We start from the raw sequence: 16,000 nt of genomic DNA on the forward strand, positions 1-16,000 counted from the left end.
CAACTAAATTGACTAGGAATATAGTGCCAAACATGCCACTGTTGCTATTCTTGATAAGCTATTGTTTATAATGGACACGAAAAATAAAATATGATTGGAGGAAGATAGACAATGGCAACAACTCCACATCTTGATTGAGGGTTCGGTTGCTCTAGTAATAAGATTGTGACTAAACAGCAAGTTGCTTTTAAAAGACATAGACTTTTTTTTTATATATTCTCGTAATATATAATGTTTTTTTATAAGCAAATGTTAGTTGATTGTAATGTTAGTAAATTAGTCCCCTCAGTGTTCGTACCTTGGACCTTTCACCCCACTCAACCCTTATGTCCCTAACTCTTACAACTATATATATGCTCTAACAAAAAGAAATAGTTTTGATTTTCAGGAAAGATATTCTCTAAAATATTATTACTTGGAATGTTATTTTTAAATTAAATTTATAAACCTATTTAGTAATATTATTTTGGCTAAAAAGCATTTTTGGCCCATGATGTTTCAAGTTTGTGCAAATTTTGCCCCTACTCTATTTTTGTCGACGTTTATACCCCTCAATTTTTTAAACAGTGCACCGTCTACCCCTCCGTCAGTCAGACTTTCTCAGGAGAGGTTCCTGAGTGGATTGGAGAGATGAAGAGGAGTATATGAAATTGATGATGATCAAGGAAATGATATAAATTAAATTTGCTTGATGTATATATCAATTATGTATCTAACTGAACTGGTTAAATGCATGTTTTGCTACTTACAGGTCTTGAGTTTGAATCTCTAATGCCCCATTTTTTCCAATTTCACTTGTAATTTCCACGTGGCAAGTCCAAAAAATATAAAAAAAAAAGTTAAATCAACTCATTTCGTTAGTTTTTTAACGTGTGACTGTCGGAGGGGTAGACGGTGCACTGTTTGAAAACATGAGGGATAGAAACATCGACAAAAATAGAGTAGAGGCAGAATTTACACAAACTTAAAACATCAGGGGCAAAAAATGCTTTTTAACCTATTATTTTAAAATTTATCAAATCAGAAAGTAAAAAACGGTGAAACGTATCAAAATAACTCATTCTTTTCTAAATATGAGATACGCAATCTTTTTATGAGAATTAAATGATCTTTTTAGATGAATTAAATGATTAGAATTGTACCATTTTTTTCTTCTAAAAGTCATTTATATGAATTTTAAAAATTCCACTAACTTCAAACAAATCCCTCTGCCACTAGATTCCAATACTAAAAATTCCACTACGTGGACGTTGTAAGCTGCATAAATTCTTCTAGATTTTTAAGCAGTCAATTAACTTATAGGTTTTGGAACTTTCAGTAAACTTTGGTTCGTATCCATCACTTGACACTTAACACGACGAAAAACATATGGTTATTATAAACCTTGGTCGGGATGATTTTTAGTTTTATTTTGAAATTTGAAAAAACTAAAATTTATTTATTTTTACTTTTATATATACAGTTTTAATTTTTTTTGGTTTTCTGTTAAAAAAAGTTGAAATTCACGGTCGTTTCCATCATTGTAATAAATCTTTTAACATCACCACCACTTGGTATGGTTTAGTGTGCGTAGTGGTGGAGGTGTTGGTGGTTGTGAGTGCGCTAAGGGCGGTGATGATAGTGGTAGAGTGTATTAAATGGTGGAGACGATGACGATGGAGATCATTAGACTGCAGAGAGTATCCAATAGTGGTTGTGATTGTGGGTGTTTGACGACAATGATGAAGGAAGTGATCATGGTGGATGGTGTTAGTCGGTGGAGAGATAGAATGGTGGAGGGAATCAAATGGAAGCCACAATGTCGGCGACAAAGGGTGCCAAGTGGCGACGATGATGCTTGAGGGTAACTAGAGACGGTGATGACAGAGAGTATCAGGTGGTGGAGGGTACCACATGGCAACGGTAGTATAGGTAGTAATGGTGGTGGAGGATATCAAGTGAAAATGGTGATGGTGTTACCAAGTTGTAGTGGGAATGAGGGATGTTAGGTGGAAATGACTATACGGTGGTGGTGGATGATGTGAGTAGTGTTCTCCCAATGGAGATGGTGCATATGCTACTTGGAAATTGAAAAGTCATTTTTTTTTTCTATATGGCGCCGGTCAAGTGTGTTTCAAAAGAGGAAGAAAATGGTGATTGTTGATATTGGTACTTCTGGCCATGAATATTGTCTGCATTTTACGGAGATATGGGGAGTTTAAAGCATGAGATCATACATCATTAGTGAACCAACATTAAAGATCATCAAAAGATTTGGACACCACATCTTTATCTAACACCTTAAGACATTGAGTTTATAAGTTAGATTTATTATAAAGTTTTCACCTCACTCATTTTTAACTAATGTGAGACTCTAACTTACACTTGAATTCTCGACGATTCCTTCAACGATCTGACTCTACTACACCCTAATTAAGAATACCAAATTTTAAATGAAAGTAAAAGAATATGTGAGAAATATAATTGATGATGTGACATAAAAATAAAAATAAAGAGAACAATTGGAAAAAAAAAGAGAATGTAAGATGGAAAAAAATTTAAATATAATCAATCTTATTTTATGCTCTAGAACCCATTTTTTGTTCATTGGTTTCAATTTAGCATGTATATAAAATTAAAAGGCAAAGACTGAGTTTTCTAAAATAGTGGGTGTCACGTTAAAACTACAATCCAAGATACTGAAGCCAGAAGCAAGCTGAGCTCACAACAATTAATTTAGCTTTGCATCATTATCTTCATTTCTAAAATTCCTAGTTTGTAATTTACAAATTGCAAAGGTTCCCTTGCTTCATCAACATACTTAATTTCTTGCTGTACCTACCTTCCCATGACACAAGCTTCTGTTTAATTATTGCTCCTGACTCGATAATCATGGATTAAGATCCTCTCATATAAAATTTCTCTCAGGTTCTATCACTATGCATTCAACACGAGAGAAATTTCACCTGAGAGGATCATAATCCTGATAATGACGGTTTAATTACTCATGCCAGCACAAGAGTAAGAGAGTGCATCTCCAAATAATGTAAACTCGAGTTCTCTGCTGCCGAATGTACTTGGAACACCGTCCCCATGGTCGAAGCTTTGAACTTCTGACAGATGAAAACAATGCCCTTGTCATTTGTTCAATGCAGAGTGCTCTGTTGTACTTTGAAACTTTTGATTTGGTGGGTGAAGAAGTTTGTTGTGAACGGATCCTAACATAGAGCATGTATGTATATATAGTGAGTGGGCAAGGGGAATAATAGGTTGAAGGAAGATATGAAGGAAGCTAATTTGTGGTGAAGTAAGTTGTTGTGGCCCATTGTTACAGAAAAATGGGACATGTCCCACTCTCCATCGTTGATAAATTGGTGACACCTATGAGCTTGTGTCCCCTTATCGACAAACCCGCTTGAAGGGGACTTGTCTTTCACTTCTACTCAGTGAGGATCTATTAACTTCTGTAGCTACTCGATTACATATTACTATAGCCTACTCTACAATACTATACTATCATGTGCTGATTATAAGTTTTTTAGTTTTTATGAACTTGTGGGGAAGAGAAAGGTTTGTCCATGGCTTGGGTTTTGTTGGTTTTGAGCTAAAAAATCTAATCCAATGAAAATTGAACACACATATTTTGGGTGGCCTTTGTTCAGTTTGTTAAGAAATTATATTAAGTGTGAGTTTAATGTCTCACATTGGATGGAAGTTGAAATGTTAAAGAGAGAGTACATAAGAGATTAGACTCGCAAACTCAATGTTTTGAGATTTTGATTAAAGATTTGAAAGCGTCTCTTGATGCTCACTTTATTAACCCAATGTGGTATGTGGAGTGATCGCATGCCCTCTTCATGACGCAATACAATTAAGAGTTCATATGGAGTTAACTAATTTGGCTGAGTGATTTTTTGGGCATAGGAGTTCTAAACTATAGTGTTTGACTCCTACAAGCGGTGGACTTATTGGAAGAAGTCTCGGGAGGGTTTTTTTTCCGTTTGGCAAGTCCTCACTTTTGGATGAGAGTCGAGGTTAGAAGCTATGCTCTATTTCTTCAGTGAGACATGGAGGTGCATCTAACTAGGCAATGTGCTTGTCCCACTCCCAAGGTAAAAATCGTTAGATTAGTTTATGTGTAACTATTGGAAGGAAACAATCCACGGAAAATGACATTGAATCTCGTAATTCCAACTATTATACTTTATTTTTACATTTTCATTTTTAAAATGAACGATATTTGAATTTAACTCGAGTAATTTAAAATTTTCTTCACAGTTAATCGGGGTAAAACCAAAACCAGCTATTTTCTTATTTGTGAAGATAAAAAATGTTATTTTAGTGAGAGATTAAAATCAATCCCAAAGGAACCAGAAACTTACAATGACATTTCTGTCTTGGAAATTATAGTATTGCATTGATACTAAAGTATTTATTCATTCTAGCAGTGCTTCATGTTAGGACGTGATTTTTGAAGAATTGTTTGGTATTGAGTAATCACTTTTTTCAACTCATACATAGACCATTTTTTTTCAATTCATTTTTATCATAATTAAATATATCAAAATCAATTTTGATCATGATGGCCTAAACGCACATCAAAATATTATATCCTTAAAAAAATCTCAGTTGTTGAACAACTCTTTTTAAGAAGATCCTCTGCCGATCCTATATATGAATGTTTATGTTAGTAGTTTGAAAATGTTTACTCTTAGTTCAAATAAATGTTTACTGAAGTTCACAAAAGGAATTTGAGCCAATGTGTGTCTCGGACAAACCACCAATTATTGGGTTTGAACAAGTTTATCATGGATGCTTGTGGATGATGGACATTTGTTTTCGTCCCCTAATTAGGCATACATTTTTCCATCCCAGTGTAATGAGATAAAATGTGCTTGATTGGCAAGCATCTTAAGAAATTAAATATTAATAAAAAAAAACTAACGATTGGAAAGAAAATGGGTTGTCAAAATCACCGATGACTTAATATCATCTTAAATGAATAAAAAAATTAAGATAAGTGGATAAATAATTTTACAACTTTTTATTTTATAAATAATAAGGTGGGGTTAAATCACATTGATAATTTAGAAAACCCCAAAGAACATACAAACATAATATTCTCAATGAGATATAAATTTTCAATTAAAAGAAATAGAGAGAAAGTGATCTCAATCATGTATTTTATTATTGTTCTTCCTAAATTAAAACATGTAGATTCTCTCAATCTTCGATAATGTGCACTATTCTAGATTAGTCTTGTCGCACAATGGTTCAACAACGCTAGGATACTTGCAAAGATATTAAGTTAGTTTAGCGTATTATACTATTATTAGAATTATGGGTTAATAAAATGAGTAGTTATAGAGCGCAATGTGACCTGTAATTGAGGCATTGAGCCTTAAATGAATATTTTTATAAAAGACCTTTAAGATGATGACTTGGGCAATCTTTAAATTTGTATTAATTATGTAAACTCATTTTACTTGACTTGATTATTTGACGAGATAAATATCACTTGGATTGTCCTGATCATGCTATTCATTCGACTGTGATTCTTTTGGGCTGTTGTATAGAACGGTATTAGCATTAATATATGGACATTTGGGCAGCAGGACAAATAGATTCCATGAAAACACCATACTCTTGACAAGAAAATTAATTGTTGTCCCACAACTAAAAGAAAAAAATCTTGAGAAGCTTGAGATTTTACACGAATGTGTGGACAGATTGAGAGAATCTTGGGCACTCAGACACCAATTATAATTATTGATAACTCTATAGATGTCAGTATCTACATCTATCCTCCTCATGTTGATGTTGTTGTTGAATATAAAGAAAGACATGCACTTCCACACGAGCTAGGCAAGAAAAGAATATAGATAATCAATCTGGAGTCCCCAGTCACGTGTACTGTGTTACCCCCATATCAGAACCAAAACGTTGTCGTTGTCAACACAGCTTGCTGGCAGCCATGACACAGAGTCAAAAGGTTTCAAAAGAGAAACTTCGTTATGAAATATCTTCAAACTGCAAAGGGTATTCATTTTCTCATTTTAATTGCAAGTCCTACATTGTTTGGTTTGTGAAGTGTGTTAGAAGTCTCACATTGACTAGAGATAGAGCATAGATAGCCTTTATAAGAGTTAAAGAGTAGTACAAACCTCAACTCTTGAGCTAGCTTTTATGGTTGAGTATATGTCTCCCAATTTCTAATAAAGTGTCTTGGTTTTAAGATATTGAAAAACACTTCCCACATGAAATTATTTTACATTTCTAAATTTTTACAATTTAGAAAATATGTTTATTTTTACTTTCTCTCTTCATTTTCTCTATCACCAATATCTTTGTCACTATCACCGTCATAGTCGATACCACCATCAACCTCCACCACCACTGTCATTGTTACCGTCGCCAAGACCATTGTCGCCACCACCACCACCCGTGCGCCTATCGTTATTGTCGCTACCACCACCGTCAATGTTGCCATATCTGTCACTGCAACAACCATAACCACCAACCTCCTCCACAACCACCCTGCTGACATCGCTACCACACCACCACCAACCTCCTCTACTACTATCAACATTGCCTTCACGACAGCCACCGCCAACCTCCACTCTACCGCCTCTACCACTCTACCACCACCGTCACTAGCACTACCACCACCAAACCTCCACTGCCAAAGAAAACATTTTTTGAGTATCAGGCCAAATGTATTTTCAGCTTTATTTTTCTCTTTTTTTAGAAAATGAAAATAGAAAAATAGACAAACCAAACATGCTATATTTTCGAAAGCTATTTTACGGTGAAGGAAGAGTTTGTCGTGATTCCAAACACATTTTTCGCGGTGCAAACCCCCTGGCTCAGTTCGGGTGATGGTTGATATGGCAGCTGGAATCCCGTCACGCTGAGGATGGGCTGTGGAATTATCGTCAAAGATGCGTTTGGAAATTTGGTTTCAGGGCTGTCAATGAGCTTCGGTGCGGGCACAATGTTTGTCGCGGAAATCTTAGCCGTCGAGCAGGGCTTGAAGCATTGTCGGGACCTGGGGTTCAAGGATGTTGTTTGTTGAACGGACTGCTCAGAGATGCAGCATGTCCTTCAGTCCATGGTGGTTGGCAATAGCTTCTGGGCAAGAGAGGACATTGAGAGGGCCCGCACACTGCTTCGGTGGGACTTGAAGGTGCTAATGGTTCAGATTCCTCGAGGTAGAAACACTGCAATGGATTTGTTGGCTCGCCCGGCTGCGAGGGATGGCTCATCGTGTCGTACTTGGCACCTCTCACCCTCCAACTTGATTCCTTTGTTGTTGCATGATGAAGTAGAGTAGCTTTTGTTTCTGTTTTTCAATTCCTCGTGTAACAAAAAAAACACATTGGCCTTCTTAAAGTAGGTACATTGGGCCAGACTCGATGACCTAGAGGGGTTTTTTGAAGCATGTGTAAGTTGGGCTTTGTTCCAGGGCCATGGCTCTCCATTTGGGGCCTGATTCCGTGCACTGCGGGAATTTCTTTTAACACTCCATATTTTCTACTCCCACCACCATTTTTCATTCCAAAAAGATTACTTTTTACACATTGTCGAATTATATTTGCATATCCTGAATTGTATCTACAAGATGTCATAGAAAATTTTGAAGGAAGTGTCTCAATAAAAACTCTACCACCTCGGAAAATAAAAGAGTACATCATCCCTTTTATTCATCAAGGAAGTAAGAAATTTCTAAATAAACAACTATAAAAGAAATGCAAATGAGAAATATTGCATGGCATTCACACATCCTTTCAAAACAAATTTTCCATCATGTAAACTCTATTACCAAGTTCTTCCCGTAAAAGCAATCTCAAAATCTTCCATGAAATCTCTTTGAAAATCATCTCTCTTCTTGTCAGTAAGCGAAGTTGGTCATCTTACTCGACAATCTCTAATTCCATGACACCTAATTCTTTAGGCTGCAAATTAACTAAGCTGGTCGCCAAATTTCAAATCAACTCCTCTAAAATCCGCCCTTCGCCTACATTTACATTTGAACTCAGAACAATTAACGTGCTTCCACCATCTCTCTATTTGGTAGAAAACAAGGTTAAAAAAGAAGAGTTTTCACATAAAAAACCCCTGAAAGACCGAGTTAGACTAGAAATGTTATTCGACACGAATCCCGTAATTTATACCACCATTTTCCGTCCATCCATTTTCTATCCACCACTTACACGAAAACCAAACAGTGTTTATGTTTGTACAAACAAATAACACATCAAAATTAATTTCCACCAATCAGCTTTTAAAGAAAGACTTGGCCAAAACAGACTTTAATACAAAACACAAACAGAACCCTAGAGACATGAAATCTGTAATAAATATTCACTAGAAGAAACATCATCTACCAAATATACATTCTTTTGTCTCAATCATCCTCAATACAAGCACTGACTTGAAGTGATTGTAGATTCTTTCAAGCCTCTCCCAATGCCTTCTTGATGTCATTCTGTGAAGAAAACATTAACAAAACAACTTATGAGTCATTAATTTCAAGTTTCCAGAATAGCATTTTTACATTTGCATGAGAAGCATCTAGTTAATAGTTATATATCAGTAGGCACATACATACACACACTCACAACCCAAATGAGAAATTATTGCATACTCCTAGAGTCCCATGTGAGGTTGTACTCACTTCATTCATATCTTGAGGTTTTGACATCTCAGCCTTAATAATGATGGGGTCCACTACTCACATGTTTATCAACTTTTTCTTTCTAAAATAGAAAAAGTAAGGCTGAGACAATAATGATAATTTAAGTGGTGAACCCCATTGTTACTTCTGGCTGATATTTCAAAATTCAAATGGAATGAACACAATCCAAGGATAGAAATAGAGAAGGAGGTAGTACTTCAATGGCCAACGGTGTGGTGGTTGTTCCATAACGCTGGAGGACATTCCCTTCCTTGTCAACCAAAAATTTGGTGAAATTCCACTTTATACTAGACCCCAGAAATCCACCTTTCTTTTGTTTTAGGAATCTGTAAAGAGGTGCTGTGTCAGCTCCATTGACACGTACCTGCAAATAAAAAGGAATTGAATTATGTTAACAACCCTATGGTAAAATAGACTGCAGATTAATTGTACAGCAAAGCCATGTTTGGTAACATAGAAAAGAGATGCATAATGATCTAGACTATAGAGTTTTCCTAGTTGGTGGTATTCTAGTGGTGCTGATAGAAACTAACACACTAAAAGAAATGTAAAATATGATAGGCTATATCTACTGCATAACTTAGCAGATATTCAGAGTAAGAAAAAGTGTTTAGTGGTTGAATTCTTCTTGGATTTCTCTGTATTGCATCACATACGCTGTACTTATAGCATGATAAGTGATTGTTGCTGTTATCAACGAGTCACAAATAGTTAAACATTCCACTAAACACAAATATCTCCAGTCTCCACTAACATTAATAACAATAAACACATATAACATCCAATAATAACAATTACTTTCCACTAATTATCAACATATTACTCAACATAAAGATGAACGCAAACATTTAAATGCAGGACATATTATTCCACACCATGAACACGCTTTACAATTGTTTTCTGTTAATTACTGTGGAAGACTGTGGCTGCCAATACAACAAATATTCCTTTATTTTTTTCCTTCTGTGAATATATCTTATATTGGTTCATTGAACACGACACAGATTTGTGCTAAAAAGAAAAAAAGAAGAAACCCAGGCTGTAGACCTATCCCTCGCAGTTCGAGACAGTCCACTAATGAAGTATTCTATTACTAATTTCCAGATAGCTCTAGAATTCAACTGGAAAAAAAAAAAAACAGTCTCACTGCTCATATAGATTGTATTTCAAGTCATATCTTAAGTAACCCAAGGTATCCAACATTCACAATATTCACATTTCAATGAGACGACCAGTTTTTCTCAAGTCCAAATTTTCCAAAAATTTGGGCAATCTTAATGTATATAACACCATGAAATAGCAAGCTCGGAACTCATAACTCTAGCAAGTCAACTTGCAGGGTGGTAACATTTCAGTGAAGTAAGGCACACAACAGAGATGTCATAGCTTAAAAGCAAAATGATTAGTTGGAACTTAAAAGTTGGACAGAAACTGATGCTCTTCTAGCTGCCCTCTTCTTCTTTTATGTTACAATAGTGACACGAAGGTTTGAACCTATGACCTCTAGAAAACTATTCTCACCCCTCACAGCTAACTCTATCTTAGCAGCTTCCATATCTGTATTTATGAACCTAGAGTAAATTTGGAACGAGAAGATGTCATTCAGTAAATATTGAAGACCATCTCTCAAAAATGAAGGTTCTATACTTTAAACTATCTTAAGACTCGTCATCCATGCCAATTATAATTCAATGAGGGGGCCCCAAGACCCCAACACTGAGTCACAGGAAAAAATAACCAGGCTGACTTACAAACAGAGGCAAAATCATTTTTAGAACAGTTACTGTGTAAAAAGGTAAGAAGATATGGAGCTAACGAAAAGAAGGTAAGAAGATATGATCAGAGTGGTGATCATTTAAGAAAAATGCTAACAAAACACTCTTTGAAATTCTCATTGCAAAATTTTCTATTCTCTCTATTATTTGGTGAAATCTCATGCTAGCCCCACTGATAGAATGGGCCCAGGTTCTTTAGTATTACCGGCTTAAAATCACACAGCGTCATGTATTTCATTTTGAGGACTGCTGTGCCATATAGCACAGTGCTCAATAAGAAAAACCTAATTCTTAGCTCACTCATTGAAAGAGCAAACCTGTCTTGCTAGGGGTGAATATTACGCATGTAGGAGTCCTCATTATGGTCCAAACAACCTTCCCTCTTATACAGTGGTTAATGCGGGATGAAATGCGCGAGTTAATGCGGAATCTCCCCATTTTAGTGTCTGGAAATACACACGATGGGAGGGAGCACAACGCCAATACATACAGGCTTGCAATGCTTTAACAAAACCAAAACTACTGGATCAGTTTGCATTTAATGACAGAATGCAATTAGACACTGATAAATCACTTTATTATTGTCTTTTCACTCATTTCGGAGCTTCATACATTCAATAATAAGCTAAAGGGAAAACCTAAAAGCATCACCGCCACATCTACTGTCACCATCCCATACCCCATAACTCACAATGCCGCAATCTTAAATGTTATAATTTTTTTTATATTCCGCATTCTAAAATGTGGTACCCAAAATTCAATAATGACTTTAACAAAACCAAAACTACTGGATCAGTTGGCATTTAATGACAGAATGCAATTAGACACTGATAAATCACTTTATTATTTGTCTTTTCACTAGTTTCGGAGCTTCACACATTCAATAATAAGCTAAAGGGCAAAACTAAAAGCATCACCCCCACATCTACTCTCTTCATCCCATAACCCATGACTTCAAAAAATACCCTCAGGATTTTCACAATGCCACAATCTTAAATGTTGTATGTATAATTTTTTTATATTCCGCATTCTAATATGCAGTACCTAAAATTCTCCTATACGTTCCGCATTCTTATTTTTGTGATACACAGGTACACAAAAAAGTGAAATGCATACCTCATTTTCAATTTGCGGAAGCATTTATTGTGCCTAATGTTCGTGCTACCGCAATTTAAGGTGCAGTACACTAAAGTTACTACCGCAAATTAATTTGCGGTAATGGAAACCCGCTAGGCTTAACCTTCTCCAAGATTGAGCTCGTGTTCAAAGATACACCATCATGGCTCGTAGCAGAAGAAGTCCTCTTATTCTGTTGAACCACAACTTTGGATTTCAATGAAGCTCTCTGAAGAAGGGTCGAAGAGAACAGAGTTCACTCCAAATTAAAATAGTGAATCCGCAAACTATACTTGATCTGGGGTGGTTTGACTGTGTAGCTCCATTTGAATTTGTGGTATCGTGGGTGGCCTTGAGGGAGCAGACACGGTGGAGAAAAGCGCTCTTGTGCGGAGGAGGAGGAGGAGAGGACCGAAGTTCATATTTCGATGAAGAGAGGTATACCACAAATTAATTTGCGGTATGCAAAAATGCAGAACCGAAACGCATACCGCAATCTTAAATGCATAACATATATAAACACCGCAAATTAAAATGCAGGAAAGGGTCGAAGTCTGATGGGATGGTGGCACAGTGATAGCATTTTTAGAAAAAAAATCAAAGAGGGTTTAGCTTTGCCCTAAGCTAAAAAATATCCCTGACAGAAAAACTATCAATAAAGGATCCAGATACCATACCACACACAAACAACCAGCACCGTACCTTTCCGAAAATGGGATACTCAGCCTTGAATCTTGTACAGGCAAATTGCTCAGCTTCCTGGCCAGTCCCAGGCTCTTGCTTCAAAAACTGGTTGCATGGAAATGCCAATATCTCAAGACCTAAGACCAACCAACAAAACATTCTCAATTGTGATAAATTCCAGATTTTCTTTTAGACCCATCAGTTTAATTAAGCTCAAAATGATTCTAACACAACAAAGACTCAATTTTGCAATTCCAGAGACAAGATGAACATGCAACAACAGCTCTGTAAAGTGTAAAAGTAACCCAAAAAATGAAAAAATCATACCTTTGTCCTTGTATCTTTGGTAAAGCTCAGTTAACTGGGTGTAATTGGAATTAGTAAATCCACTGTAATCAACACCCACAAATCATAATTAGCTTACCCATCAACGATTATAGATGAAGAAGAAGGAAAAGATTAAATTTTTATCATAAAAACATGAAAAAACTACGATTAGAGAAAAGGGGTAAAAGCAAACCATTTGGAAGCGACGTTAACTATGAGAAGAACCTTCCCTTTGTAAGTGCTGAGGTTCACATCTTTGCCTCTAGCATCCTATCAGAAAACCATGAACAAAAGGGTGAGAAATTTTCACAAAAATCACCAAATTCCCAGAACAAAAATGGGTTTTTTTTTTCGAGGAGTTTGAGGAAAGTGTCTAGTGAGTTACCTTAACGGTGAATTCATGGACGGTTTTCTCTGAGGTTGATGATTGTGAAGCACCCATTTCTTCTGTCCCTTTTTTTTGTTTTTTCTTTCAGGTTGTGAAGAATCTTCTTCTTATTCTTCTTACTGTGTGTGTTTTTCTTTGTTTGTTTCCCCTCTTGTGCTAATTTAGGTGCAAGAAGACTCTGTCTATGTTAATATTTGGATCAACCACACTGTCTCTGTCTGTTCAACATTTCATTGTGTTCTCACTCTCTTTTCCCATTCATAAAGCTAGCTGGTGGTCCAATCAAAGGTGGCAGATATAGACAACTTTATTACTGTTGAGTTTTACAGTTAATAATCTGACAAAACCTGACAGTTTTTCTTCTGTAAGTTTGTTTTAGAGTTTAATCGGTATTTACACCGACATTTAATCACATTACAATATGTATGATGAATGATTACATTTATTTATTTTTTTAATTAAAAGATACATATATATTTAAATTTGGCGGAAACTAATTAGACATGTGCGTAAACAAATTTTACACAAACAATCACAACTTTTTTTATCCATATAGTCACACGTTACAACCCTTTAATTCTTTTTTAAAGAGGATAATGTTAATGAGTATTCCGAGGAAAGGAATTGGTCAAAAAATTATTTATGGAAATAATTCTCTTAGTTTATCAATATATTATTATGCACCCATAGTCTCATACGGAACCTCTATCCCTGAGTATGTGAAGCTAAATGTTGATGGAAGCTTCTACGTAGATGACAGTAGCATGGGTGTTAGGTCTTGATCAGGGATCATTTCAAAAAAAAAAGGTCTTGATCAAGGATGGAAAAGGGTGTCGGATAGTGGGGTTCGTTACGTTTGATCGTGGGGGTATTTCCTCGAGGCCAAAGCAATGACTCTCAAGCATGGCTTGGAATTGGCTTAGTAATGTGGCTTTAGGAAGGTTGTGTTTGAAGTGGATTGCGAAGAGCTATAGCTTTGTTACATGACCCTGATGGTTTGCGTCTTTTCCCATTTAAAGATTTGTTGGACAAAAATTGGTTGATGTCACTTTTGTCGTATCTCGCGTGAGTGTAATTCCATGGCAGATTGTATAGAAAAGTTTGGTGCCCGTTTTCGCCGCTTAGTGTCCGGGTTATTAATGTTATGCTTTCTGTTGTTTGTAATTTTTCAATATATAAAAATATATTAAATTGTACTTCCTTTGTTCCCTATTATAAGTCACTCTTTTTAAGTTTTTCTTATCTCATGATATAAGTCACTTTACATTATCTATGAAGCATTAATTATATTTTTCCATGTTTACCCTCATATTTAATACTCAACATTCAAAGAATTTTTATGTTCCCAAAATTTTGCTTGATTTCCAAGACCCTTATAGTCTAAAGGTAGTGGAATGTTAATATGGAGAGAGAATTTCATGTGAGGGTAATTTTGGAAAGTGTCCTTAAAAAACTACAAATTTATTGCTCTTAACAATTTTTCTTAATCCTAGAGAATTGAATAAAAGTGACTTATAATAAGGGACGAATGAAATATTTACTATTACCAAATTCAAAAAGTTGATAAGTGTTTTAATATTTTTTTTACTCAATTTAAATAACCTCCAAGTCCCAAGGGACCATTCTCAATCGACACACGGGAAGCATTTGAGAGTCGTCTTGACATAAAATCAACAGCGGGATTCCACACTTGCTTTAAATGCACTAATTGAAAAGCATCAAAAGATCTCAACAACATTTTGCTCCTCCAAAACAAAATGAAGGAATTTGTGAAGGAAACATATTTAAGTTTTTTTACTTTCTTAATTTCTCAAATAACATTGCTAAATTCTTATTTGGAGTGATTAACTAAATTCGTGGCTTTTAATATTAATCAAACTATATTTAATTTCTACATGCGATAACATACAAAAGTTAAAAGTTATTTTTTTTATTTCAATACATTCTTTCAAGTGAGTTACCTCTCCAATCCGCCAATCTACCAAAATGTGAGTTAAATTGAGACTTTGAAGTCAAATACCAAAAATAGTTCAGCTGAACCCAATCAACATTTTGACGGATCAGGTATGACCCACCTACCCATATTCCCATCCATGATAACCTTTGCCAAAACAAAACTAGAATGCTATACCCTTCATGATATGGAACCCAAATGTGGATGAACATCTCACCAACCTGGAAAAAGATTCATAGACATATATAAATAGTAAAAACACCTCAAACACCCCTTTTTCGTGCGGATTTGGCCAAATAATACACTGAACTAACCACCTAAATACACATGACTAACCATAAAGCACAAAACACGGTTCTGTTCTTTATGGTTAGTCATGTGTATTTAGGTGGTTAGTTCAGTGTATTATTTGGCCAAATCCCTAATTTAGGAATTTCAAGTTTACACGGTTTTGTGTTTTATGGTTAGTCATGTGTATTTAGGTGGTTAGTTCAGTGTATTATTTGGCCAAATCCCTAATTTAGGAATTTCAACTTTACACGGTTCTGTGCTTTATGGTTAGTCATGTGTATTTAGGTGGTTAGTTCAGTGTATTATTTGGCCAAATCCCTAATTTAGGAATTTCAACTTTACAAGGTTATGTGTTTTATGGTTAGTCATGTGTATTTAGGTGGTTAGTTCAGTGTATTATTTGGTCAAATCCGCATAAAAAAGGGGTGTTTGGGGTGTTTTTACTGTAGTTATATCTATGAATCATTATTGCACCAACCTTAACAAATTTTAACAAGCTTTAGACTGGCTACAAATGCCCCACGTAATATGTAGGGCATGGTTTTATTGTCGGCCATCAAATCACAGGTTGTTTATCAAGAAAAAAAAAACATTAGCAAAATTTTATAGTAAAGAGAGATCAAATGAGTCACTTAACTACAGCAGCTATAGAAGGTAACAATTAGCAAACACTAAAAGGATAAGAAAAATATATCAGCTTGTAAAACAAATTTAACTGAAGGCCCTGCACATAAGCACATTGCAAAAAACAAGGAGCATACCATCCTACTAACAAATGAAACGAGCAG

The 16,000-nt window shown here is 35.5% G+C and overlaps 1 protein-coding gene across 1 annotated transcript; it reads right to left on the minus strand.

Annotated features, from left to right (window-relative positions):
* Positions 1 to 8,229: 8,229 nt before the first annotated feature.
* On the minus strand, positions 8,230 to 13,225 carry LOC130730737 (probable glutathione peroxidase 5). The gene is made up of 6 exons (XM_057582826.1): positions 12,965 to 13,225; positions 12,773 to 12,849; positions 12,580 to 12,641; positions 12,271 to 12,389; positions 8,874 to 9,041; positions 8,230 to 8,467 (listed from the first exon to the last, which is right to left on the minus strand). Exons 1-6 carry the CDS (start codon positions 13,019 to 13,021, stop codon positions 8,435 to 8,437), a joined length of 516 nt encoding a protein of 171 aa, XP_057438809.1. The 5' UTR covers positions 13,022 to 13,225; the 3' UTR covers positions 8,230 to 8,434.
* Positions 13,226 to 16,000: the final 2,775 nt, after the last annotated feature.

This window comes from Lotus japonicus, chromosome 1 (genome assembly GCF_012489685.1).
Source record: "Lotus japonicus ecotype B-129 chromosome 1, LjGifu_v1.2".
Classification (NCBI taxonomy): domain Eukaryota; kingdom Viridiplantae; phylum Streptophyta; class Magnoliopsida; order Fabales; family Fabaceae; genus Lotus; species Lotus japonicus.

Coding starts and splice junctions, on each gene's coding strand:
- LOC130730737 (XM_057582826.1), bottom strand. CDS start 13,021: ATGGGTGCTTCACAATCATCAACCTCAGAGAAAACCGTCCATGAATTC. Junction 12,850..12,964: donor TCCATGAATTCACCGTTAAG/GTAACTCACTAG, acceptor GTTTTCTGATAG/GATGCTAGAGGCAAAGATGT. Junction 12,642..12,772: donor GTTAACGTCGCTTCCAAATG/GTTTGCTTTTAC, acceptor TGTTGATTACAG/TGGATTTACTAATTCCAATT.